At 38.2% G+C, this 27,454-nt stretch overlaps 1 protein-coding gene across 19 annotated transcripts in view; it reads right to left on the bottom strand.

Moving 5' to 3' along the window:
* Positions 1-27,454, bottom strand: part of ST7 (suppression of tumorigenicity 7) — a 275,445-nt gene that overhangs the window by 122,673 nt on the left and 125,318 nt on the right. For 14 of the 19 annotated variants that reach the window (XR_010126973.1, XM_054495525.2, XM_054495527.2 and 11 more), the window contains exon 2: positions 6,895-6,977. Coding sequence is in view for 18 of the 19 variants with exons in the window: in XM_054495525.2 (XP_054351500.1) it covers positions 6,895-6,977 (83 nt within the window). In the remaining variant the exon portion in view is untranslated. Of the gene's footprint in view, positions 1-6,894; positions 6,978-7,909; positions 8,113-27,454 lie in introns of all 19 variants that reach the window. The other 5 variants (XM_063667789.1, XM_063667788.1, XM_054495537.2 and 2 more) reach the window with 1 other exon arrangement.

The raw sequence follows: 27,454 nt of genomic DNA, 5'->3' as shown, positions 1-27,454 counted from the left end.
ACTGCACCATAAAAAGGAATGAAATAACGGTATTTGCAGCAATCTGGATGGAACTGGACATCATTATTCTAAGTGAAGTAACTCAAGAATGGAAAGCCAAAAGTGTGTTCTCACTCATAAGTAGGAGCTAAACTATGAGGACGCAAAGGCATAAGAATGATACAACGGCCCGGGCACGGTGGCTCACGCCTGTAATCCCAGCACTTTGGGAGGCCAAGGCAGGTGGATCATGAGGTCAGGAGATCGAGACCATCCTGGCTAACACGGTGAAACCCCGTCTCTACTAAAAATACAAAAAATTAGCCGGGCGTGGTGGCAGGCGCCTATAGTCCCAGATATTCAGGAGGCTGAGGCAGGAGAATGGCATGAACCCAGAGACGGACATCACAGTGAGCCGAGATCGCGCCACTGCACTCCAGCCTGGGCAACAGAGCGAGACTCCATTTCAAAAAAAATGATACAATGAACTTTGAAGACTCAGACGAGGAAAGAGTGAGAAGGGAGTGAGGGATAAAAGACTACACATTGGGATTGGGTACGGTGTACACTGCTCGGGGGATGGATGCACGAAAATCTCAGAAATCGCCACTAAAGAACTTACTCAGCAAATACCACCTGTTTCCCAAAAATCGATTGAAATAAAAATTTAAAAATAAAAATAAACAAGCTTTGAAAGAAAAAAAAGAATATTAAGGTAGGAACATGAAGACTTAGGTTCTAGGCCTGGCTTTGCTGCAAACTAACCACATGAGCTTAGACAAAACATTTCCTTTTCTTTCTTCTGTTAGTCTCTATTTTCTTCTCTGAAAAATGAATGGCTTAGGGATGAATGATCAAAGCCCTATCACGTCAACAATCCCTGATTTTCCCCATGGCTTTTTAAAATTGATACATAACAGCTGTACATATTTTCAGGGTACATGTGATAATTTGATACCTTCATGTAACATGTAAAGGTCAAATCAGGGTCACTGGAATATCTACCACCTTAAATTTATTTTTCTTTTCTTTGTGCTAGGAACATTCAAATTATTGTCTTCTGACTATTCTGAAATACACAACAGATTGTTAACTATAGTCACCCTAACAATCTGTCAAACATTAGGTCTTATTTATTTTATTTAACTGGTATATCTGTACCTATTAATCAACCTCAGCCAGGCATGGTGGCTCAAGCCTGTAATCCCAGCACTTTGGGAGGCCGAAGGAAGAGTATTGCTTGAGCCCAGGAGTTCAAGGCCAGCCTGGGAAATATAGGGAGACCCCATTTCTACCAACAATTTAAAAAATTAGCCAGACATGATGGCACGCACCTGTGGTCCCAGCTACTTGGGAGGCTGAGACAAAGGATTGCCTGAGCCCAGGTGGTCAAGGTTACAATAAGCTGTGCAGTGCGCAGTACACTGCAGCCTGCATGACCTTCCCAGCCTCTGGTAACCACCAATCTACTCTGTATCTTTGAGATCCACTTTTTAAACTCCCATATATGAGTGAGAATATGCAATATATGTCTTTCTGTACTTGACTTATTTCACCCAACATAATGACCTCCAGTTCCATCCATGTTGCTGCAAATAACAGAATTCCATTCTTTTTCATCACTGAAAAACATTCCATTGTGGAACATTCAAATTCCAAAGAGAACTATTTACAAATTAATCTCTGCTCCCTGATCCAATCATTCTCCCTAGTAATCATGTATTGCCCTCAAGAAAATTCCTCTTTTCCCCCTCCCACAACTTGTTTCTCCACCATAACTTGTTTTGCCAGGATCCAAGACCCCAATCTTTCTGTAACCTCAAGATCATATATAAGCTTCTTAACCCCACTGAGATATTGGGCAATCACTCTGTAGTTCTCCTGTGCACGTTAATAATACATTTCTTATGCCTTTTCTCTTATTAATCTGCCATTTGTCAGTTAGTTTTTCTGTCAACCTTTCAAGGATGAAGGGGAAGTTTTCTGTTCATCTCTACAATATATACCACATATTCTTTACCCATTCATCAATTGATAGGTACTTAAATTGATTCTAAATTTTGGCTATTATGAATAGTGCTGCAATAAACATGAGACTGCAGGTATCTCTTTGATACACTGATTTCCTTTCTTTTGGATATATATCCAAGAAGCAAATTGCTGAATCAAATGCTATTTCAATTTCTAGCTTTTTGAGAAACATCCATTTTCCATAGTGGCTGTACTAATTTACAATCCCACCAACAGTGTACAAGAGTACCCCTTTCTCCACATCCTCACCAGCTTCTGTTATACCCAGTTTCTGTTTTGTTTTGTTTTTTGAGATGGAGTCTTGCTCTATTGCCCAGGCTAGAGTGCAGTGGTGCCATCTCAGCTCACTGCAACCTCCACCTCCTGGATTTAAGTGATTCTGCTGCCTCAGCCTCCTGAGCAGCTGGGACTACAGGCGTGTGCCACCACACCTGGCTAATTTTGTATTTTTAGTAGACACAGGGTTTCACCATGTTGGCCAGGCTGGTCTTGAACTCCCGGCCTCATGTGATCCTCCCGCCTCTGCCTCCCAAAGTGCTGTGATTGCAGGCGTGAGCCACTGCACCTACCACACCCTTTCTTCTTACAAAAATTAGCCGGGCATGGTGGCACATGCCTGTAGTCCCAGCTACTCAGGAGGCCAAGGCAGGAGAATCACTTGAAGCCATTCTAACTGTAGTGAGATGATAGCTCATTGTGGTTTTGGTCTGCATTTCTCTGATGATTAGTGATACTGAGCACTTTTTCATATACCTGTTGTCCATTCACATGTCTTCTTTTGAGAAATGTTTATTCAGATCTTTGCCCATTTTATAATTGGATTATTTGGGGTTTTGCTACTGAGTTATTTGAGCTCCTTATATATTCTGGTTATTAATCTCTTAGATGAATAGCCTGCAAATATTTTCTCCCATTCTATGGTTTGTCTCTTCACTTTATTGTTTCCTTTGCTGTGCAGGAGCTTTTTAGCTTGATATAATCCCATTTGTCTATTTCTGCTCTGGTTGCCTGTGCTTTGAGGTCTTACACAAAACATCTTTACCCAGACTAATGTTCTGGAGCATTTCCCCAATGTTTTCTTTCACAGTGTCATGGTTTCAGGTCTTAGATTTAAGTATTTAATCCATTTTGATTTGATTTTGCATATGGTGAGAGACAGAGGTCCAGCTTTATTCTTCGACATATGGTTATTCAGTTTTTCCAGCACATTTATTAAAGAGACTGTCCATTCTCCAATGTATGTTCTCAGTGCCTTTGTCGAAAATGAGTCGACTGTAAATTTGTGGATTTATGTCTGGGCTCTCTACTCTGTTCCATTGCTATGTGTCTGTTTTTATGCCAGTACCATGCTGATTTGGTTACCATAACTTTGTAAAATATTTTGAAGTCAGATAGTGTGATGCCTCCAGTTTTGTTTTTTTTTGCTCAGGATTGCTCTGGCTATTCAGGGTCTTCTGTGGTTCCATATAAATTTTAGATTTTTTTTTCTATTTCTGTAAAGAATGTGATTGGTATTTTGATAGGGATTGCATTAAATATGTAAATTTATTTGCAGAGTATTGTAAAATTTATTCACAGAGTATTGTCATCTTGATGATATTAATTCTTCCAATCTATGAACACAAAATATCTTTCCATTTTTTGTGTGTTCTCTTCAATTTTTTTCCATCAAGGTTTAATAGTTTTCCTTGTATACATCTTTCACTTTTTTATTAAATTAATTCCTAGGTATTTTATGCTCTTCATAGCTATTGTAAATGGGATTGCTTTCTTGATTTCTTTTTCAGATTGTTCACTGTCAGCATATATAAATGTTACTGATTTTTGTATGCTGATTTTGTATCCTGCAACTTTACTGAATTCATTTATCAGTTCTAACTGTTTTTGGTAGAATCTTTAGGTTTTTCTAAATATAAGATCATGTTGTCTGCAAACAGGGCTCACTTGACTTCTTCCTTTTTCATGGTTTTCTCTTCTATCACCTGTCTCACTGAAACTGATCTCCCCTTTTCATTACTTTCTCTCATCATCTTCTGTCTACTCCTTGTCCTCTCTGGATATCATGTAATTCTCAATATATTAATATAGTTTCCTACCTAGCTCTAAATAGTAAGTATATCGCCTCCTAATGAAAATCTTTTTTAATTAATAAAGTTAGAAACCTTTGGAGTGAGAGATTCATTCCCATACCTTCAGCACTTACCACAATTTTTTCTGCGGTTTTCTAGCAAAACAGTTTCTGCTGGCTTCCATCCACCAAATCCTCTCTTAGATAATTTTCCTCTGCCCTCAATCCCCTAGATTGAAGAGATTATCTAAAGTCTTTCTCTTCTCCATTCACTGCTCTAGGTCAGACGCAAATATTTTTGCTATTTCCCATTTGGACAATTTATGTTGTTCCTCAACAGGTTAAGTAGAAGTAAATTTTTGAGGTGGTTGTTCTCTGAAGCCAAGAGTTCCTGCCCCCACCCCGACAAATGTGAAGACCAATGTGGGGCTGCTATATTCTTCTTTGCAAAGTGATAACAGTAAAATAGCACTACCATACACTATCACCATCATTTCAGAAGAAAATTTTAACGTTAAAAAGTAAGAAGGACACAATCTCAGTAATATAGTCCTTACATGGAATAAATTAGTGACCAGCTTTATAGCTTTATGGAGCCACTTTCTACAGGGTCTTTATTTTTCTCATGTCTCTAAAGAACAGGGAAAACTTCAGAGACACATACAGGTGAACAGATTAGTATTTAAGGGGCAACATGGTATAAATTATCACATATACCTTATTTCAACTCATTTTAAGGAGGAAGTTTAATATGCTTCCCCTCAACTTGGGTTGGTCTTTGCAGCCAGCATTGGGCTTTCTAGTTGGATTTTCATTTATCCAAAACAGATTTTTAGCACCAGAAGTAGTTCTAGAGAAACAGAATTTTGAGGATGGATTTCTTTATTTGGTTTTGGGGTTTCCGGAGTTGGCTGCTTAAAATAATTAGACCCAAAAATGCTAAGGACTCTACTTCTAATAGTATGGAGAACACTGACAGTCCTTGGCGTGAACTGTTTAGAGAATTATGCAAAATAAATGCATTTGATACTCCTGATTCACCACTCTTGAGAGGCAAAGAGTTTAGCAACTCTACACATAATACCTTCAACCATATGTGGGGAACCAAGGAATATAATGAAGTTGGTTGGTTGCTCCTAAGTTCACTGGACAAGGTGATGAAAACAATGAACTCAGGGATTCTAAACTCCTGGCTCCAGAAGCACATCCTGAGCCTCGAATCTTCTAAGAGTGCCCTTATCTCCTGTAGAGAAAGAGCTGGAAATTGTGGAAAATCAGACACAAGCTCTTATGTGAGCGGCTGACCTGCAATGAGAGGTGCATGCTCAGGCTCACCAGGTATCTACTGTTAAAGTGAGGGCATTAGTTGGAAAAGAGTGGGACCCTGCAACTTGGAATGGAGATGTGTGGGAGGACATGTAACACCAACTTTAAACATCTCATGCCACGAGTTTAACAATCCATATGACACAGCAAAGCAAGATGAACCTGGATGTTCTCTGCACACGAAAAGATCCTCTCCACACTGCCATCATCCCTCTCCTCTGTTTGCAGGTTTCTGTCCTCCATACATTTCTCCACCTTTTTACTCTGGCTCCTCACAAGCTCAAGCTTCTGAAATCCACCATTATTCTAGGTCCATTTATGCTCTTTGCTCCACATGTTTGCACCCTTCTCTAAATCTTTTCTGTTTTTCTTCTGATCATCCACTTTTCTTAACATCAACTCTGTAAAAATTTTTCTTATGCTTGTTTCTATAATAATTTAATCACAAGTATATGGGTACAGAGAAAAAAAAGCTTTTCTAAAACCTTTTTGCCTTAAAGGCCATTTAATTCTATTAGAGTAGTCCTATTGAGTTTAGATGGTCCCCATTTGAGGCCACTAAAATTAACTACTTCAAGTGTTACCATTTAGCACACCTACAACTGTTACAAAGATAAGGTAATAGAGCCATACAAATGATAATCATATTGCTTTTTTGCATTTTAGGGATTTTTTTTAAAGGAAGCAATGCATAAATAAATGTAAATTTAGAAAGAAAAGAAGATGAAGGGAAAAAACTTAGAATTGTCACAATCCATGTCAATACATTTAAAAAAAACTAAGCTATATTTCTATTGATCTTGATTTTGTACAATATTCCATTTTGATGGTTGGTTTTGTTTGTTTGCTTGTTTGTTTGTTTGAGACAGAGTCTTGCTCTGTCACCCAGGCTGGAGTGCAATAGCGCGATCTCGGCTACTGCAACCTCTGCCTCCTGGGTTCAACCCATTTTCCTGCCTCAGCCTCCCAGATAGCTGGGACTACAGGTATGTGCCACTACACCCAGCTAATTTTTTTGTATTTTTAGTAGAGATGGGGTTTCACCATGCTGGCCAGGCTGGTCTCAAACTCCTAACCTCAAGTGATCCACCCGCCTTCGCCTCCCAAAGTGCTGGAATTACAGACGTGAGCCACTGCGCCCGTCCCCATTTTGATGATTTTTAGTTGAACTGAGTTACATTTATTTTACAATATCTTAGATAGTAAAATTTGACAGAGAATTATGTCTTCCTTTATTTTCCATTTCATTTACATTTGTTTTTTCCCCTTCAACAAAGTACATATGATCGCTTAAATTTTTTTCAAATATTTCAGAAATATAATGGGGTAGTAAAAGGCTTGTATGAGTCCACTCCTCAACATATATACATGTGCAAGATAATCACTGTAACCTGTTAGTGTATATTCTTCCAGAGTTTTTTACTGTACATACACTAATACACATATTACTAATCAGCACGTTTTTAAATGAGAAGGACTCCACCACTTACCAAAATAAGCCCTGATATTAGTGAGGAAGTGCCTGTTAGGGCCACGTAGAACTTCGGTGTTAATGTGTTCAAAAACATGCTCACTGAAAAAGAAAAGAGAGAGAAAGGGAGAAGAACAAGGAATGTATGAGTATGTCAGTAAAACCAACTCTTTCATTTTTCTCTCTGGTAAAATCATTTATTTCTGATGATGAGAATTCTTAGAACCATAGTGAGATCCCATTAAAATGATTCACCATTACACAGGCTCAGAATACTAGGTGTCAAGTAATATATCCTGAAAGAAAAAAGCTATAGGGTACTTGTAATTTCTAACTCCCAAAACAATTGTTGAGAATGGTTTTCATGGACTCATAACCATGGAAGAGTTTAATCGAAGTTGATTACAAAACTGTTAGCCAAAAAGAGAAGGTGCTCTTACACATTTTGTGGGACCTGCACATCAGAGTCCCTGATGCATCAACAAGCAGTATTTCAACCTTAGAATAAACTGAAAATAGCTATATTTAATATATTAAATAGTTATTAAAGATTATTATACTATGGTTACCCCCAAGAAGGAAGGACAAATTGACAAGTTATTAGGTTGGTGCAAAAGTAATTGTGGTTTTGGCCACTGTATGATGAGTAAAAGGTTTTTTTCAACTTACTTAAAAGGTTTTTAAACTGGTCATCGAAATAAATGGAGTCAATGAAATAAATGAAAAATAAACCTCTAAAAATGAATGTTCACTGCCAAGCACCTTCTTCTTTTTTTTTTTTTTTTTTTTTTTTGCGAAAGCAAGTTTATTAAGAAAGTAAAGGAATAAAGAATGGCTATTCCATAGGCAGAGTAGCCCAGGCACCTTCTTGACCAATTCTCACCACTCTGTTCATATCCACTATCCAGTTAACCTGGTTGCTCACTGACTAGGGTTCACTTACAAGTATTTTATACATATATTTTAAGTCATTGTTATTTATATCTAGATACTACACAAAACTTTTATTATTATCAAAACCACCACATACTTACTGGGCTTTTTGTGGGAATATTCACATTTCTTTACTGAATCTGTTTGTAGAAGGGAATCTCATCCAGTCTGGTTTTAGAAGTAGGGCTTTGATGTCATTAGAGGGAAAGGCTTTGGCATCTGTCCTGAGCTCAGCCCAGAAAGCAAAGTAATATATCAAAATGAACAGAGATCCCACGTTCACTCATTCAACAAATATTTTTCTCTGTTTATGAATGAGACAATGGGTAAAAAATGAAAGAATGAATCAGACACAGTTCCCACTCTCTAGAAGACCAAGTGCAGTTAAAACACACAAGCAAATGAGCAACTATTACATAAGTGCATAGACAGGTCCTGGGTGTAGGATTTTATGAAAGCATGTTAAGAGGGATGCATCCCAGGCTGGGTGGCAGGGAGGAAGTCCAGGAGATGGACATATCTCAGCTGAATCCTGAAGAATAATGAAAAGTTAACCAAACCAAAGTGGACAGAAGGAGGGATGGCAGGACAATCTAAACAGAGGAAAGGACCCGCCTCAAGATGCCAAGGAGACAGCATGGGCCTTCCCAAGCAGATGCAAGGGTTGAGGAGGTTAGGAGATTGAGCAACAAAGACATGGATGTTGAAGGGTACACTGGTTCCATTCTTTCGTGCCACCCAAGCATCCTCTCAATAAACTCGCCTCCCACGGCACCTACTCTTAAATGAATTTGTTTGACCTGTGGTATTTCATTTGCAATCACAAGAGACTGGACTAACACAATGTATTCAGTCAATATTTACAACTCGAACTAAATGGACCTGGAACTTCTGGGAAGGTAGAAGAAGGCACAGAAGTAGTCATCAGCTTAGGGCTGTGAGGTAAGAGAAGGAAGCTACAGTTGAGTTGAGGAGGCTTTGCCTGGCCATCAAAAAAAAAAAAAAAAAAAAAAAAAAAAAAATATATATATATATATATAGTGATATGTCATATATATATATATATAGTGATATGTCATATATATATATAGTGATATGTCATTTCCCATGCAACAGTTTGTTCGTGGAAGGAAGGAGATTTTTTAAAAGGAAAAAAAATCTAATGTGCACAAAACACCCCTACAGCTTATAACTGCCAATATGATTCAGAGGTACTTAAAATTCTCAAAATTTCCCTCCACACTATGAGTGACCCCACATTCCCTGTTATTTTTTTAAAAGTCAGCAGAGACCAGGCGTGGTGGCTCAAGCCTGTAATCCCAACACTTTGGGAGGCCGAGGTGGGTGGATCACCTGAGGTCAGGAGTTTGAGACCAGCCTAGCCAACATGGCAAAACCCCATCTCTACTAAAAATACAAAAAATTAGCCAGGCATGGCGGGTGCCTGTAATCCCAGCAACTTGGGAGGCTGAGGCAGGAGAATCGCTTGAACCCAGGAGGCGGAGGTTGCAGTGAGCCAAGATCACGCCATTGCACTCCAGACTGGGCAACAAGAGCAAAACTGCATCTCAAAAAAAAAAAAAGCCAGCAGAATATTCATTTTGTTATTCTGTAATTATAAACATTCATATCTGTACCATATACCTTTCAGTAGGTTTCTGCAAACAAACTGAACGCCATTGAAATCCATTTCTAAAATAGAGGAAAAGATTTGCCTAAATTAGAAGCGCTTTAGTAGCCCTGCTATTGACTGCCTAGCAACAAAAGCATAAAGCAATGGAGAGGAAAGATTTTCTGCTGAAAAATCACTGATCCACTGGAGGCAAAAGACTCAAGGTTTAATCAGTAAGTGAAAAAAAAAATGAGTTTTTAAAAAAGAGATAAAAATAAAGATTCCATTCATTTGTTTTTAAGATTATATATCAATAATAATTAATAATTAAAATGTATTTCTCTGGTATATCCATGTATAGGAAGGTGGCAGAGTTGAGAGACATAATGGTAGGCATTAAAATAAATGGAGATACAAACAGAAAACACAGAAGCAGAAACAGAAACACCTAGAGAGTGGGAGATGCCCATTTAATAACCTATTCATTTATAATCTTATTACACATCTGGCAAAAATCATTCAGACATGGCATGTGGCAATTCTGGACATAATGTTAACACTTGGTACTTGCTATTTCAATCTATGTATTTATGTATTTAAGGATTATAACAAAGCATTTCCACAGATTAGAAAAGTTAATTTTCATTTCAGCTCCATGAGATCAATATTATTCGCCTTGTCTTGCGGCTGGAGGCTGAGCAAAGACCTGAATGCCAGTCAACCTGCCCCCAAGCTCATGCTTTTAGCATCACAGGGGACACATGGGAATATTACTGAAAAGTCTTCAGCAAAAAAAGCACAAAAGGAAACTACAGTAGCCTTTCATTAGAAAAGGAGAGGAAGCTCTAAATAAATGATACTATAAGATAGATTTTTTTTAACATTGTACTTATTTTTATCTCTGCCTTTTCTAGGTAAGTCCCCTGTGAGCTTGTCATTTGTATGTGAAGCACTAGAATGGAAAGGCAGGAAGCCACCCTGAGAAGGGAGAGAATCTAGTTAAAAAATTCTTCTATTAAATTAGGAAGGCTGCAAACTATAGCCCAAACTGCCCTAAAACCAAGAAATATCTTGCCTAGTTTCATCAAAGTCATTAGCAATTATTTTTGAAAACATATGAGGGCCTGATAAAGTGCCTAAAAATTGGACCAGAAAACTGTGAGGTATGTGCATTGAGACATAAAATGGATATTCCTGATATTCTTTTTTTTTTTTTTTTTTTTTTTTGAGGCAGAATCTCTCTCTGTTGCCCAGGCTGGAGTGCAGTGGCAGAATCTTGGCTCACTACAACCTCTGCCTCCCAGGTTCAAGTGATTCTCCTGCATCAGCCTCCCAAGTACCTGAGATTGCAGGCACCTGCCACCACACCTGGCTAATTTTTGTATTTTTAGTAAAGATGGGGGTTCACCATGTTGGCCAGGCTGCTCTCAAACTCCTGACCTCAGGTGATCCGCCCACCTGGGCCTCCCAAAGTGTTGGGATTACAGGTGTGAGCCACTCACCCAGCCAGATATTCCTGATATTCTATAGACACATCAAGGTCACCTCCATACTTGCTAGGGCTAGGCAAAACAAATGTTAAAAACCAACATGTAACAACTAATCAGCTTTGTGAAAATAAACTATAATACTTTACTAATGCACTATTTCAACAAATCAGAGGGTTTTTCATCGGACCTGACTGGGCACCTCTAACAGGTCACACTGCTCAAAGAATATTACCTCAGTTATTGAAGGGCAGCCTCAGGGAATGAATCATGTAGAGTTCTGAAGATGCTGAACCTTCACCTGGCATACTCTTCTCATTTAATTAATCAGTAAATGTGAAGGAATTAAGTGTGGCACTGAGAAGAAACTAAGTAGGCAGGATAGGTACATGGATTGAAAATTAAATTACCTCTATGGATCACAGAAGAGCATAGGTAAGAGGATAATACAGCAGGTTGAACTGTGGGAAGTGAAGAATCACCCCAGTGAGCAGGGAATTCACACCAGAAGGCTTACTCAGGAATCACGTGGCATGGCCCTATGAAGCCATGTCTGTAAGGAGCCAGCCACGTTCTGGCTCTCATGACAGTAATAGCCTGCCACTATCTTCTTCAGAGTATGAGCAACCCCCGTATTACACTCCTGGAAGAGGCCTCTGTAAAGCAGAGCAGGCATATAACCCTGTGTGTTTGCCTCCTTACGTATATTCCATCTTGCACAGGGAAGCCTTCGAATGAAGGGGGTAAGGCAGCATTAATGCCTTGGAGGTACTGACTAGATAGAACTGAATAAGCAGCATGATGAAGTCCACAGCATCCAAAAATATGGGTGTGCTTTGTGCCATGTTCCTTTTAATGCTTTGCTAAAATATGACATGCAAAATGGAAAAAAAAATAAAAGTTATAAGATATTAATCAGCAAAAATTCAAAGGGTTAAAAAAGAGTCCCTGGGAGAAAAGTTTAGAGAAACTAAGTTATTTAGGCGGAAAAAAGAAAACAAACAAAAAAACAATGGAAGGGACTTTATATAAAAGCATTATGCCTGGGAAAGAGACCAGGAATAGGAGACCCAGTCACCAAACATGAGACAAACAACTGTGTCGTGATGGCCCTGAGAGAGTCCCACACTCTTGCAGAGCTTTGGTTTCCTATCTGTTTCCCAGAACTGCTCGGAGGCTGAGATGAAATGTGCATTTTCTCTTAACATCAGTCTATAGTCGCCGAGTGCCTACCCTGGGCCAGATTCTGGGGACACAGCAGCTTACAGAGCACTGCCCCTGACCACAAGAGGCTCACAATCCAATGGGTGAGAGAAGCAAGTCATCGGATAAGCAAATGGGAAAGGACACATGAGGAAATTATAAGGGACAGGGCACCAAAAGGAATGGAAGATCAAGAAAAATTTCTGCCAACAAAAAGCATCTCATCTGAGACTTGTAGGCTGAATAGAAAGTTAACCAGGTAAAGTTACTGATGACTGCAGAGACTAGCGAACAGTGAGGCGTAGAGCGGTAGGCCATTCCATGCAGAGTACCGCAGCCCTGGGGCCTGAGGGTGAATGCCCAGGGAAGGAAAGGGAAGGAAAGTGAAGGGCAGTTGAGGCACTGGTGGGGAATTAGATATGTGAAATTACTATCTAAAGTGCCTGTATACAAATACATGGAATACTGATTGAGTAGTAGTGAATGGCTAGTCTCAGTTTCTACTATGATGAGACAAATTAACATGGATTCAAATAGCACTTCTAAAAATTAGGACAGCTGTATGTCTTCTCCAAAATTACCAAAATGATTTTTGGAGGACTTCTCTCTAACAAGTTTATGCAACACCTGAAGGACAATGCGGCCCAACTACAAAGATAAAGAATAGAGAGGCTTTGGTTTACTTACTTTCTTGGTAAATCAATGTGGGTGAAAATCTCTTTACAAAAAGCATTCATGTACATTTGAGATTGTTTCATTGTCTATAAAATTTAAAAAGTAATACCTATCTTGCATAGTTGTCACAAGAGCTAAACATTAATACTGTAGATAAAGTGCCTAATACGGCAGACCTCATCAAATAATATGTATTATGATGGCTGTTTTTCTTTTGATTTTTTTTTTTTTTGCTGTTTTTTTTTTTTTTTTTGAGACGGAGTCTCACTCCGTCGCCCAGGCTGGAGTACAGTAGTGCGATCTTGGCTGACCGCAACCTCCGCCTCCCGGGTTCAAGTGATTCCCCTGCCTCAGCCTCCCAAGTAGCTGGGATTACAGGCATGTGCCACCACACCCGGCTAATTTTGAAGTTTTAGTAGAGATGCGGGTTTCACTATGTCGATCAGGCTAGTCTCAAACTCCTGACCTCACTGATCCACCCGCCTCAGCCTCCCAAAGTGCTGGGATTACAGGCGTGAGCCACTGCACCCGGCCTGATTTGGCATCTTATATTACTATAGTTGTAGAATGCAGGGGAGACTGAGCTGAATGTGTAAATACTAACAATGGTAGTAGTAGCTGTCATATTAGCATTAACTGAGCATCTTCTATGTGCTAAGCACTGTGCTACAGTGTACAGCCCAGGAAGTAAAACATCCACATTGTGATTAGTCCTGTGAAATATGGATGCCCTACAAAACAAATGAAGAACCATTTCATAGAAGGGTCTTTTTATCTGGATTCTAGTTGCTTGGGGTAGTACTAAACCTGAGGGTGATTTTGAAAGCAGCCATTTTAGAAGGCAAAGAAATGTCCCTGAAGTCTAACATGTGCTCCTAAATCTCCGATTACTGCCTTACCAGATACCGTGGGAACAATCAATTGAGCCACAGGCCATATGGGAACCACCTGTGATCCTGTTTATTCCTTTTCTTCAAGTCTTTTTATGGTTATGACATAAGCCATGTTAAAGCCTAAACCATAAGCTAAGCACGCTGGTTAGCAATGTTTTCATTGCAAGGGATGAATATTCAAGGCCACAGTACCTTCCAGGCCCGAAGACTGGGCTATCAGGGTGGATTAAGAAATTGTCAATTTCATGCAAAGCAACATTTCTGATTTAGTTACTGAAAATGTGCTTTTCTATAGAAAGCACGTTACGAGATAAGTTAGTCTAGCAGGGACTTCGCCTCAGACTGTTTTCTCAGACCTCCAAAGTGAGGTAGGGAACACACTGGAATAGTTTAATCCATCATTTGTATTTTTCCATGTGATAACAGAGAATATTATCTTCTCTCATTTCATTGTTCTTTCAACCTTACTAACTTCTCTCTTCCTTCCTGTCAGCATCTATTAAGTAAGGCTGCAACTTTACTTCTGCCCTTCCTCATTTACCAAAGGACAAGGGAACGAAAAATGGAAGCTCTAATGGCTTAGTTTACACTCCTGCTAATTTCAAACAGATTTCCAGATTGCACAGCTTTTAAAATGAACGAACTTTTCCTCAGAATGACCCTGTGACAGACAAATGCTAAAGTGACTCCAACGATCCCTGCTATGCTGGTATTCATAACTTCTTTTTTTTGGTTTTTTTTTTTCTTTGAGAGGGAGTCTTGCTCTGTTGCCCAGGATGGAGTGCAGTGGCTGCAAGCTCTGCCTCCCAGGTTCACGCCATTCTCCTGCCTCAGCCTCCCAAGTAGCTGGGACTACAGTACAGGCACCCGGTTATTCATAACTTTATGTGACCCCTTTCCCTTGAATGTGGATGGGACATGGAGTACGGGACTTGCTTCTAACAAACAACTATGTAAGCTTCTATGTTGGTGGCAGACAGAGAGATCCTCCTTACTGGCTTAATGAAGTGGCCACGTGGACAAGCCCATGTGGCAATGGACCACAGGCAGCCTCTACAACAGCCAGTCAGAAACTCAAGCCCTCAGTGCTACAGCAATGATTACTGCCAACAGCCTGAGTGAGACTGGAAGCAGATTCTCCCGACTGAACTTGCAATTGAGATAGCAGCCTGGTCAACACCTTGATTATAGCCTTGTGAGGCCCAGAGCAAAAGACCCATCTAAGCCATGCCTGGACTCCTGACACGGAAACTGAGAGATAAAGAAGTGTGTGTTAAACTGTTATATTTATGGAAATTTGTTAGGCAGCAATATAAAACTGATACCATCACCAACATAATAATTCATGAAAATAAAAATCAACATTGACATCTGATAATGCTGGCTAATTGCAGTATGCTGAGAAAGGGTACTAAGATACACCAACTCTATGTGCCCCGAGCGTTTCTTTCGCGATTGTTCATAAATAAAATACAAGTTCTTCCTCTGCTACCATGACATGCTATTTCACATGCTGGCATGTAACTGTCTTTGCAAATGTGCTAATACCAAAGTAGATGCTGAGAGGAGCTGTTTTTTTAATATGGAAATAAAATATCTTCATTTCACCCAGTAAGTGGTTTTTTTTCTAGTCATATTTTAAATATACAATATTTGCATGTTTTTTAAAAATCAGTTTTACATCAAGGCAGAGCATCAGTTCAATCAAGGATTAAAAGCACAGCCCGAGCACTTCTTTTCCTCATTTGTTGCTTCTGCTGCCCCTCTCCTTGCCCTTGGCCCTGGTCTCCTTGGGCTCTGATAAGGTCTTGAGGTTTTATGCATCACAATCCCCTTGATAAATCCTGTGTCATTTATTCTTAAGGAAAAGACATGGAAGTATATTTTTAGACCCATTCCTATGGCAAGAAACCCTCATAAATCATTCTGTCTACTCTTCCCTCCACTCTTGATGTTGCCTAGGCAACTTTACAGGTACACTGTTTCTGCTGTACTGGGCATCTGGCTCTGCTGAGGAGTGGAGCTGAGCACATTCTTTTCTCAGTTGTGATCCGGGAAACTATACTGGCACAAACTGTATTGGTGGGAACAATGCAGTGTTCAGTCTTCATGGCACCTTCTCCCTTACTGGAGGGAGGCCATCTGTCAAGCTTCCCTGATATCATGAAGGACCATCCAACGCCCAGTCACACACAAACCTTAATAACCCTCAAGGACAAGTGGAGCAAGATCTCAAACGATCTGTTCCCTTTTAGTTACAGGAACCTTGATAATGAAGATGTCCACCCTGGTCAAGAACAGAGGAAAGACCTAACTAAGTCTTATTATATTTTTAATTATTTAAAATATGCTTTCATTTATGGTTGAAGACTATCTTACGAGTTTGTCTGTTTCTCATAAACTATTTAATACTAGGAAGAAAAAATAAATGTCTTTTGTACACAAAGCAAACCTTCCACATAGTTATGCTGAAGAGAAACAGAAACTTTGCTAAGACAAGGTGTTCCAGGCTCTGGGAACCTCTTCCCTACAAGCACACACACACTGTGTCTCAATCCTCCAGCAGCTGACACAGAGCACCCAGCACAGAGCCTGGTCCACACAGTACTCAATGTTTGATAAATGCTAAATGACTACAAGTGGCAGAGTTCTAGGTAGGAAAGTTATAACAACCATTTCCCAGGACTTCTGATAATAACCTTAATAAGAAAATATAAATCTGACAAAACTATAAGTCTTTGATGGCTGGGACTTTGCCGTGTGTGTGTGTGTGTGTGTGTGTGTGTGTGTGTGTGTGTGTGTGTGTGTGTGTGTGTGTGTGTGTGTGTGTGTGTGTTTCTATCCCTAGACTACGTGTGTGTGTGTGTGTGTGTGTGTGTGTGTGTGTGTGTGTGTGTGTGTTTCTATCCCTAGACTACCTGTACAGTCTGAAGTCCATATTAGGAAGACTCAGTGACTACTACACATTAATAAATCAAGATAGCCCCAGATATACTTATATTATCCTCATATAGCAAGACCATGGCTAAGTAGAACCCTCAGAAATTAGTCATGTGGGATAGTTAAGGTTTTATCCTATGAAACCAGACACTTTTAAAAACAATTTCACAAGGGAATCTTTCCAAAATGCATTACATACTTGACTTCACCCTTAAAAAGAATGGCCAGAACATATTTCAATCTTTGATTGGTAACTCTAAGTCATGAAAATAAATGTAAACTACAGTACCGTGTTAGCATGCGAGAAAGTTTTTAAAAAAACTGTTGAGGCCGGGCGCGGTGGCTCATGCCTGTAATCCCAGCACTTTGGGAGGGCGAGGCAGGCGAATCACAAGGTCAGGAGTTCAAGACCAGCCTGGCCAATATGGTGAAACCCCGTCTCTACTAGAAATACAAAAACTAGCCAGGCGTGGTGGTGGGTGCCTGTAGTCCCAGCTACTCGGGAGGCTGAGGCAGAAGAATCACTTGAACCCAAGAGACAGAGGTTGCAGTGAGCTGAGATCGCGCCATTGCACTCCAGCCTGGATGACAGAGCGAGATTCCATCTCAAAAAAAAAAAAAAAAAAAAAAAAAAACTGTTGAAGTACTCTGGGTTATTGCCTCCAAAAGTAAGTAATCCCACACAGGTTTTTTTTTGTTTTAAGTCTTCTTCATGTTATTTTTGTCACCTGACACACTATCAGATATTAACTATTATTATTTGTTGTGTACCTGCTTCAAACTGCCTTTTCTCCTCAATGTGCTACTTAAAAGTCTGTTGTGATTTCAAAGGCGCATGACCAGCTTTGGTCATTCAAGAGATATTCATATTCAACGTGTGGCCAGGTACTATGTAAAACACTGGTGATACAAAGTTATATGATATATACATAGTTCTTATCCTCAAGGAGCTCTGGGTTTTGTGGGAGAAGCAGACATGGAGACAAATTGGCAGGCAATTATAATTCTGGTGTTGCTGGAAATATAGAGCTAATACTCTTAACTCAGCCATGGGCTGGATGGAGTGAGTGACAGAATGTGCACAAAGCAACGTTTCCTTGAGAAGGCTGCTAAGTACAGCCCTAAAAGATGTACACTGGAACTATGTAAAATAACAGCTGTGTTTGAGAGCCAAAAGTAAGGCCTTCCCTTGGTAATTATTTTATGCTCATCTGTATGTACTATACGCACTGGCCTTTTCTTCTTACTTAGCACTTGGTGCTCTGGGGAATTGAAATGTTTGGATTGCTGAGTTATTGCAAGGTGTAGTGTCACTGTAGAGAGCTATTACATGCTCTTACGGGGTGGCTGGAGTGAATGGTATAAAAGGACACTCCCATTTGTTCTTGTGTTCACACTGGAGTACTCCAAAAGGCTCTTCACAGCATCAGCCATGCAAAATGTGCTAGGACTTATCCATTATCTTGAGGGGAATTTGTTCACTAGCTTCTCATTTACTCTTCCTATAGTGGAAGTTATACCGAAAAATATTACAGAAACTTTAATAGTAAGATTTGGAAGATTACATGCTACAAAGCTGAATACAGCAATTCGTTACTTCATGTGCTGGAACCTAATAAAAGGGTTCGAAATACTCATAGTAATAAACGTTTGAACAGATAATTGTTAAATCTAAAATGCATGGAAATAACTGAGAAATGTAAGAAGAATATTAACAAGTATAATGGAATAACATCTATATTCTAAAACATCTTTCATATATGCTCTACATTTATTAATATCTAAAATATATTTAGCTTATAAAAAGTATCATACACTGAACTAGACACTGGGGGCAGAAAATAACATGATAATGAGACTGACCCTACCCTTGAGAAGGGAAAATGAGATGGCTACACAAATAACACAGAATATGAAACATCTCAGAAGAGAAGTACAGATAAAATCTAGAGGAAGTAAACATTACTTCCAGCTAGGAGGGTTAGAGAAGGTTAATGAATGGGATGTCCTTCCTTCTGGGCTTGGAAAGAAGGAGAAGCTTCGAACATGAGATTAGAGAGGAAAGAAGAGACAGTATGGACCCTAGGTACATATCACAGCATACACGAAGGAATTGGATTGGAAAACAGGGCGGATGAGAAGCAATGGGAGAGAATGCTGGCTCAAATGCCAAGCCAAGAAAAGTGGACTTTATGTAGCAGGCAGAGAGAAGATACCATTCATAACCAGAGATGTGACAAAGAGATACATCTGGTAGCAATGGGGTGGAGTGTGTAAAATGTGCAGCTTCGGGAATTATTTCAGAGGGGAGCGCCTATAATACCACCAGAGAGGGGAGTTGGGCATATCAGATGTTGCAGAGTTAAATTCAACAGGATGTGGCTTTCCCAATGTGACATAAAGGGCGAGAGTCTGGGCATGTTGGTAAAGTGGGGCCAAAGTCAAATTTGAAGTGATTAAAGACAGTGAATAGTAAGGAAATTAAGGCAGCCAGCTCAGCTACTTCTACAGGCAGTCTGGCAGTAAAGAGAAGAGCATTTATCATCAAGTGTGACTTAAGTTAAAGATAAATGGCATTGAATGAGTTAGTAAGTAAATTAAGAATAAAACTCAAACCTTTTTTCTGCTGTAAGAACGATCAGCCCTTCTATGAAGTATAATACTGGTTCATTCTTACACCAAACTTTTAAAGATGTATGTATGGTTAATCATTATGAATGTGTCTCCTTTCTCTGAGATTCTTTTTTATATATGCCTTTAAGAAAAATTAAAACACAGAGAACTTTAACTGGCATGATTTTGAACCTGACAACTACACACATATGTATATTCCTGTTTTATCAGCCGAGATTATGTGACAAAACAAAAGTAAATCTATTTTCTATTCTATTTATTCTGATTTTTACACTTTCTATTAATCTACTTGCTTTGTTTTGAAACCCTCTACTAACTGAAAACTAAATAGTTTGCCTTAAAGGAAGATAATATATTGAGTCAGAGAAGCAGCTACAGGCCATGGGGTAGTAAAATTCAAATCTGATCTGAAGTTAGGTTTTTCTTTTCATTATATTCTCTAACAGTTCAATGACTAATGTACTTCTCTTCTGAGGAAAAGCTGCCCCACAAAAGAAGGCCTGCTGCAAGCTGCATTAAGAAAGCTGTCTTCCCCTGGGTGAGGGTGTGTAACCCACGGAGATAAGAAGCCACAGGGGAAACCACCACACAGGCCACTGTTTTAGTATTCAGCTGCTCCAACTGCATGGTTGTCCAAAATAAGCCCTTGGCTTTATTATTTTCAATTCCAATAACTACGTTTGGCTTTGCATTTGTACCTAAGTACCAGTTATTATTCCAGAAAGCACCTAAAATTATCTCCTCAGGTCCTGGGCCTGTGAACTCCAGTTAATCACAAATGCACCTGGCTTTACGTAATGTCTACAGGTAACAGTCAACGGAAACTGGAGCACTGATATTTTCAAATATTGGCAAGCCAGTTTTTTTTTTTTTTAATATCTATTAAAAGATGCATCTAAATTCCAGGTGCTTTTTATTACCACACAAATCTCAAGCTAAATTCATCCCTAATAAAAATGCTCCTAGCCCCTGTAAATGGCATTTTCCCCTCTTAAATATCTATTCTTATTATCTCAAATAGTGTCCAAAATGGTCATCCCTCATGGTGAATAATCTATTCATCTGTAATGCAGAAGGAAAAAGAAAGAAATTTCATGTTTTTAATTAGCAATTGTCTAACGCCTAGATCCTTAGAACGCAGACAATGTTTCTTGAGGTGGATCAGTAATTGGTTAAAACTCAAGGTTAATTAAGCTACAGTCCTAGGTTTGAATTAGTCAGTCAACCTCACACCAAGAAATCCTGTGCCATGAACTCAGAAGGTACCTCTGGCCCAGCTGTATTACAAATGAGTATTACCACTGGAAGGCCAACCATCATGTTACTATAGAAACAAACAAACGTGTATCCCCAAAATGGATGGAGATTGCTTTTGCTTTTCAAAGTTATTTTCCCAAAACATTTTTTAAAATACAGAAAATTAAAAGAAAGAAAGAAAGAAACCATTCCTCCCTGCCCCTGCTCAAGAAAGAAAAGAAAAAAGAAAGGAAAAGAAAACAAGGGGGAGGGAGGAAATAAGGAGAAGGGAAGAGAGGGGAGGGGAGAGGAGGGAAGTTTGGTTATTTGATTACTAGCTAGGCTTAAAATTCTATGTCTATTTTCTCTAGTTTTTAATGCTTTAATTAATTTTTAAATTTAATTTAATTACTAGTTCGTGTTGACTTTTTTTCTATTGGAATGGCACTAATTTATAAAAGCTCTTTGTAAGTACGTTAACCTCTTATCTGTCATAATTGATGCAATTCTTCCCTTTTCTTTTAATTTACTTTCTGAGTTTCATTTCCAGAATTTTAACAAAACACTTTCTACGTAAAAATCGGGAGGAAAACATTACTGGAAGAAAAACCTCTACATACAATTTGCTAGAAAGTAGAATTTACTGGAATGTCCCTTTCTATCCTCTAGCTATCTTTGATGCAAAAAGCCAAAGAACACTTTGAGAGTACTTGATAGCATGCAGAAAAACAAAAAGAAACCACTCCATTGAACATGCGGAGTTTCAAAGTGCTCTAGGCAACTGTATAGCAAATAGTCATCACACACATGCACACAGACACTAACCATAAATATTGTTTGGTAACAGAAGGGAGAATAAGCAGAGAGGCATGTCATTACATGAGATGACATGACTACTGGTTTAAGTGTCTCCCCAAAACTGGAAAACAGACAGACACAAAACACAGAAACCATTAAAATGAGATATTTCTCAGCTTCATCACAGGCAAAACCAGATACATAAATGATGGGAATGTAACATGAGACAGACCAACAGCTGCAGAGAAAATAAAATAAGAACCTAGCTGATGAAAAGAAATATTCAAAAAAAATCCAACTTGCAGAGTATTGGGGAGAGGATTTTTTAATATAAAGTCTACCTCAGTGTATTATGAAACATAACCTTTTTCTCCTCTGTCACAGAGCATTAGTGACTTTTGGTGTTTTTCTCCCTTCCTTTATTCTTTTTCTTGTACAGAATCAATATGTATTTGCCTCTTATTTTCCTTTTCTTAGGAACAACCACCAGGACTGACTTAAGCATTACACAGATAGACATACCAAATTACAGAGAACAGGTATCTACTGTTCTAAAAACCTGGAAACAGAAAAAATGACAACCTAAAACTGATTTGCTCCTACCACTTTTGAGAAAAGTAAAAACATAAAATATAATTTTATTCTCAAATTAGAATAAAAAATAGAATGCTCCCTGATTCCTGAGAAATTTTTAAAACTTTTATATAATCACAATTTGTAATGGTTGAAAATTATTATTGGTACTTGAACTTTACTTCCTCCCACAAATAATAATAATAATGAATAATAATAATGGCAGCAAACACTTATAGAATCTTCATAAAACAAGCAGCAATGGGCTAAATGCTTTACATGGTGTCTTAGTAAATTTTCACAACTTTGTGTTATTATCCTGCCTGTATCTAGAGATAAGAAAGTGAAGATTAAATCACTTAAGTCACTTGTCCAAAGTCACACAGATAGACAGTGGCAGACCCAGGATATGAATTCAGGTACAACTGGCGCTGAAGCCTGAGTTCCTAACCATTGTTCTAAGGGCTTCTTACACTGGAAGGATCCCACAGCATTACTCACCCTGGGTTCACATAAAGCCTGTACCCAAGCATGTGTTCACAGGTGTTTCCAGTTGGATTTCTTTCCATCTGTGCTGCCCTCAGTGGTCCAATCTTCCTTTCTCTCACCTGGATGATCATATCCCCCCAACCTGTCTCCTAGATGCCATCTCTCAGCACCCAATCTAACCCAAACTCTACACTGCCACCTGAGTCATCTTTCTAACACATGGGAATTGATCTGCTCCAGCTTAAAGATCACTAACACAAGGCACGACTAAAACAGATGAAGAAACTAATACCTAAAGATGGTAAGTGCTATTCCTTAGGTCATTTTTCTAGGAATTGGAAAATCTGCTGGTTTCTTAGCCTGTGCCTGAACTATGATTGACTATATAGTGTTAGAGTAAAAAGTAGCATTTTTGCTACTTAATTTAGAATCTCAAACGCAAGTATTTGGATGTCTATGATATTCCACCAAATGCCTATGTCCTCTACATACATGCTCAAATAATTCTTCAGCTTCCTTTTTCTCTGATTATTGTCGTTTGTTAATAAGGAGGAGATGGGAGGCGGAACCAAAGCCAGGAAGTTGGCAGCCACCAGCTTGCCTTACAGTGCTGCCTCCATATGCTCACGAGGAAATCTCTGCACCTGGCCTAGCTTCTGTGCTGAGCCACAAAACAAACATGAATGCTTACTTTTTTTTTTCTTTCTTGAGAATTGAGAATATGCTTCATTACATATGTTTAGTAAGTCATGTTATACAATCATATATAAAATATATATCATAACTCTATATTGTGTGCTAATAATTTTATATATAATAGCTTTAATCCCCGAATAGATTGAACACTACCCCATTCCTATACTTACTCTATTCTATGTTCTTATTAAAATAGCAGAGAAATGTGGCCGGGCACCGTGGCTCATGGCTGCAATCCCAGCAGTTTAGCAGGCTGAGGTGGGCGGATTACCAGAGGTCAGGAGTTTTGAGACCAGCCTGGCCAACATGGTAAAACCCCATTCCTACTAAAAATACAAAAAAATTAGCTGGGCATGGTGGCAGGCTCCTGTAATCCCAACTACTCGGGAGGTTGAGGCAGGAGAATCACTTGAACCAGAGAGGCGGAGGTTGCAGTGAGCCAAGATTGTGCCACTGCACTCCAGCCTGGATGACAAGAGCAAAACTCCATCTCAAAAAAAAAAAAAAACAACAACAAAAAAACCATATATATATATATGTATGTATATACGTATATACAAATTAGGCAGGTATGGTTGTGGGTGCCTGTAATCCTAGCTATTCCGGAAGCTGAAGCAAGAGAATCACTTGAAACTAGGAGGTGGAGGCTGCAGCGAGCCAAGATCGTGCCATTGCACTCCAGCCTGAGCAACAAGAGCAAAACTCCATCTCAACATAAAATAAAATAAAAGTATAAAATAAAATAAAATAGCAGAAAAATGGAACGTGTTCAGTAGTTGACCAATTCCTAAACTGTGCTGAAATACATCCTGTCACTAGATATGTATGGTATTACAAACAGAGTGACTATTTAAACCAACACACCAGACCTGTCTACATCAGGGATAGAAAAATGCAGCCTGCAGGCAAAATCCAGCCCACTGCCTGTGTTAGTAAATACATTTTATAAACACAGCCGTGCTTGTTAGTTTATGTATTGTCGATGACTGCTTTCAAGCTACAACAGCTGAGTTAAATAGTGTAACAAACTGTACAGCCTGCAAAGCTGAAAATATTTACGATCTGGCTCTTTACAGAAAAGGGTTTGCTGACCCCTGGTTTACCTTAAATAAGAGCAATTCTTCTCTGGTATTTTCTACTAAAGTCCTTCTAATGGCAGAAGAAAACAAGAATATAATTCAGGGAAGTTATGAGCCCTGCTTAAGAAGCAAAGGTTTAAATGATTGTTTGTCCAGTTACATCATTTGGGAAGTCGATCAGTATCCCGATGATGTTGCCATTCCACAAAACTTTATAAAAATCCTAAATACAGCCTAGCATACCTTCTTTTCAATATTCTCAACTCTGGTAAATATTAGTATTTCAAGGGTAGATTTTTCTTTTCGTAACATGCAAACTGTGTATAGCCCAAACTAGTACCAGCATTAAGTAGTCAAATTGGGTATTTCTGGTTTTTATCATGGATAAATTATAACTACCTATTAATGAAGTGGGTGTTTCTATACGAGCATTGAACTGGTTCAGATATCAAGTGTGATGGTGAGATTTTGTGTGTCAACTTGGGCAGACTACTGCCCCTAGCTATTAAATCAAACACTAAGTATTGCTGTGAAGGTATTTTGTAGATGTGATTAAAATACACAATCCATTGACTTTAAGTAAAGATTATCCTAGATAATCTGGGTGGGCCTGGTTCAATCCATTCGAAGGCCTTAACAGCAGAGCTGAGGCTTCTCTGATAAAGAAATTTGACCTGCAGACAGCCGCTTCAGCTTAGACACAAGAGTTCCAGCCTGCCCTTCCTGATTAATGGCCCGTCCTACCCATTTCAGACTTGCCTAGCCAGCCCCCAAAATCCTGGAACCCAACTCATTGCCCCTCTCTCTCTCTCTCAATCTCTATTTCTCCCTGTCTGTCTCAGTGTACGTGTGTGTAGCCTACTGATTCTGTTTCTCTAGTGGAACCCTGGTACATCAAGTCTAAAAATGTTTCAAAAATAATTTTAATCATCTTTTACAATTGTCATTTTAGAGAATACCAATTCCTTGGATAAAAATAGCTAGCTAGAAATGAAACCCATTACTGTACAGTCACTCTCTATTATATGTGAATTCCTTATTTCACTCTGGCAAAACATAAATTCTAAAAGAATAAAATCATGTTAAACAAAAACTACTTTAGAGTACTGGTTTCATTTCAGGTGTCACTGAAGTCGTAAAAATCATTATGTCTCAGATAAACTATGGTAGTAAAAAGATGAATGAAATGATTAAAATTTCTGCTACAGGTCGTGCCAAATCACACTTAAAATAATTTCTATAAAAATTGTAAAGGAAATGATTAACACATTGAAAAAATTTAATAAATTGTGGGGAGGCATCCAAAGGTTTCCTGGATCTAAAACATCAAAAAGATGAATAATTTGAGAAGCATTTAAAATTGAAGCATTCAGACCTGCCATGCATATATTATTATCCTGGCCTTAATAAAGATTAATAAGAATAAGAAGAAGCTCTTAGGGCCATGTTAGGTATCTACTATGAGCTCACTAAACAGTAGCTATTACAGTTTCTACATTTTAAAGTCCAAATTTTATTTTAGTCATATAACTATTGTTTTAATCAACATTTGAGGTAATACCCTTTTATATTTTCAAGTTATAATACTTTTGCTTTTATTTGGAAATAAAATAACTAATATAATTTATTTTCTCTCCCTAGAGTGAGGTCAGCTAAAAACAAGAAAGAAATTTAAAGCATCCTGGGAAGTCATCATATCCTTTTTCTCCAAGAAAATCTAGTTTTGCTTGTTTTTGTGTATCCCACAACACCTGTGTTTGACTATGTTTTTCACTTTGGATTTGGATTTTGGTGTGATATACACAGTTCCAAAAAATCAATGGATAGAAAACTCAGTGGCATAAATAAGGGTGGTATTAAAATATGCACAATAGGCTTCCTCTGCACAAATATGGTGATTATTAATATATATTCAACCAAAATATTTAAGTACCTAAATGCAGAATGTTTAAGGCTAGATTATCTATTTAAATTAAAAGCCTGAAATTTGGAATCTTCAAATTTACTTGTTAAAGTCATTCTAAAAATCTGATGGGTTCTTTCTCATCCACTCATCAATCCCATAAGTTCATACATGTGAATTGAGCATATTTTTGTTGTTCTTTAAAAATCACTACACACGTGAGAATTTAGCCTAAGGAGATAATAATAGGTATGTAAAAATATTTATCTTCAAGGATATTCAGCAAAAATATATCTACAAATATATTATTTGCAAAAGCAAAAAAAAAAAACTAAAAACTAAATATACAACAAGAAAAACGGTTAAATATTAAATATCTATATGATAGAATAGTATGCAGCCATTAAAAATCAAGTTATAAATGACAGGAAAATGATCACTCCATTTTAGTTTAGAAAGCAAATTATATAAGTGTGTGTAGTTTGACAGCTTTTGTTTAAAGTGTACAGATGATACGTTAGCTATCTGTATAGGTACATAAACATAAGGACAGTGTCCGTACCACATATATCACTGAAACATGGAAGGACACACATTCCAGGAGTGCTCACCTCCAAATGGTAGAATTGTAAGTGATTTTTTCTTCACTACAGACTTGAAATGTTCTACTCTATGTACTAGTGGTGTATTCTAATCAGCGGGAGAAAAGGTTTCTAAAGCATGACATAAAACTAGAATCCATTAAGCAGTTGTCTTTGGAGGATAGAATTACATGGAACTTTTATTTTACACACTTTTTCCATTCTCTCTAGTCTTAAATATTTTTAAACACACTTGCTTTATTTTGGTAACAAATAAAAGCATATATAGCTTTAAAAACAACCAATACAGGCTATTTTCTAAAGCAGGAATTTAGGGGAATTTTCAAAAAATATTTCAGCTTTATTTTAGTTAAAACAAGTTATTTAAGAATAAGTTGACAGAATAATAGCAGCAACAACATCAAGAACAAAATCCTCCTATCTTAAAAAGTTTTTCTAAAAGAACCAATGAGAAAAAGTATTTATATGTGTATATGTAATCTGAATTCTAGTTTTAGAAAGACAGTACATGAACATGAAACAATTTTTACTGTTTGCTACAATCACAAAATCCTGTATGAAATTATAGTTGTCCCTCAATACCCATGGAGGACTGGTTCTAGGAATCCCCTCACCCTGTGGACCCCAAAAGCAGAGGATGCTCAAGTCCGTTACATAAAATGTCATAGTATTTGCATATAACTTATATAACTTATGCACATCCTCCTGTATACTTTAAACCATATCTAGATTACTCATAATACCTAATACAATACAAATGCTACATAAATAGTTGTTTTACTCTATTGTTTAGGGAATAATGAGTAAAAAACAAATGCTGTACATG

The sequence above is a fragment of the Pongo pygmaeus genome, chromosome 6, assembly GCF_028885625.2.
Source record: "Pongo pygmaeus isolate AG05252 chromosome 6, NHGRI_mPonPyg2-v2.0_pri, whole genome shotgun sequence".
Lineage (NCBI taxonomy): Eukaryota > Metazoa > Chordata > Mammalia > Primates > Hominidae > Pongo > Pongo pygmaeus.
This window is presented reverse-complemented; position numbering and strand designations above follow the sequence as displayed.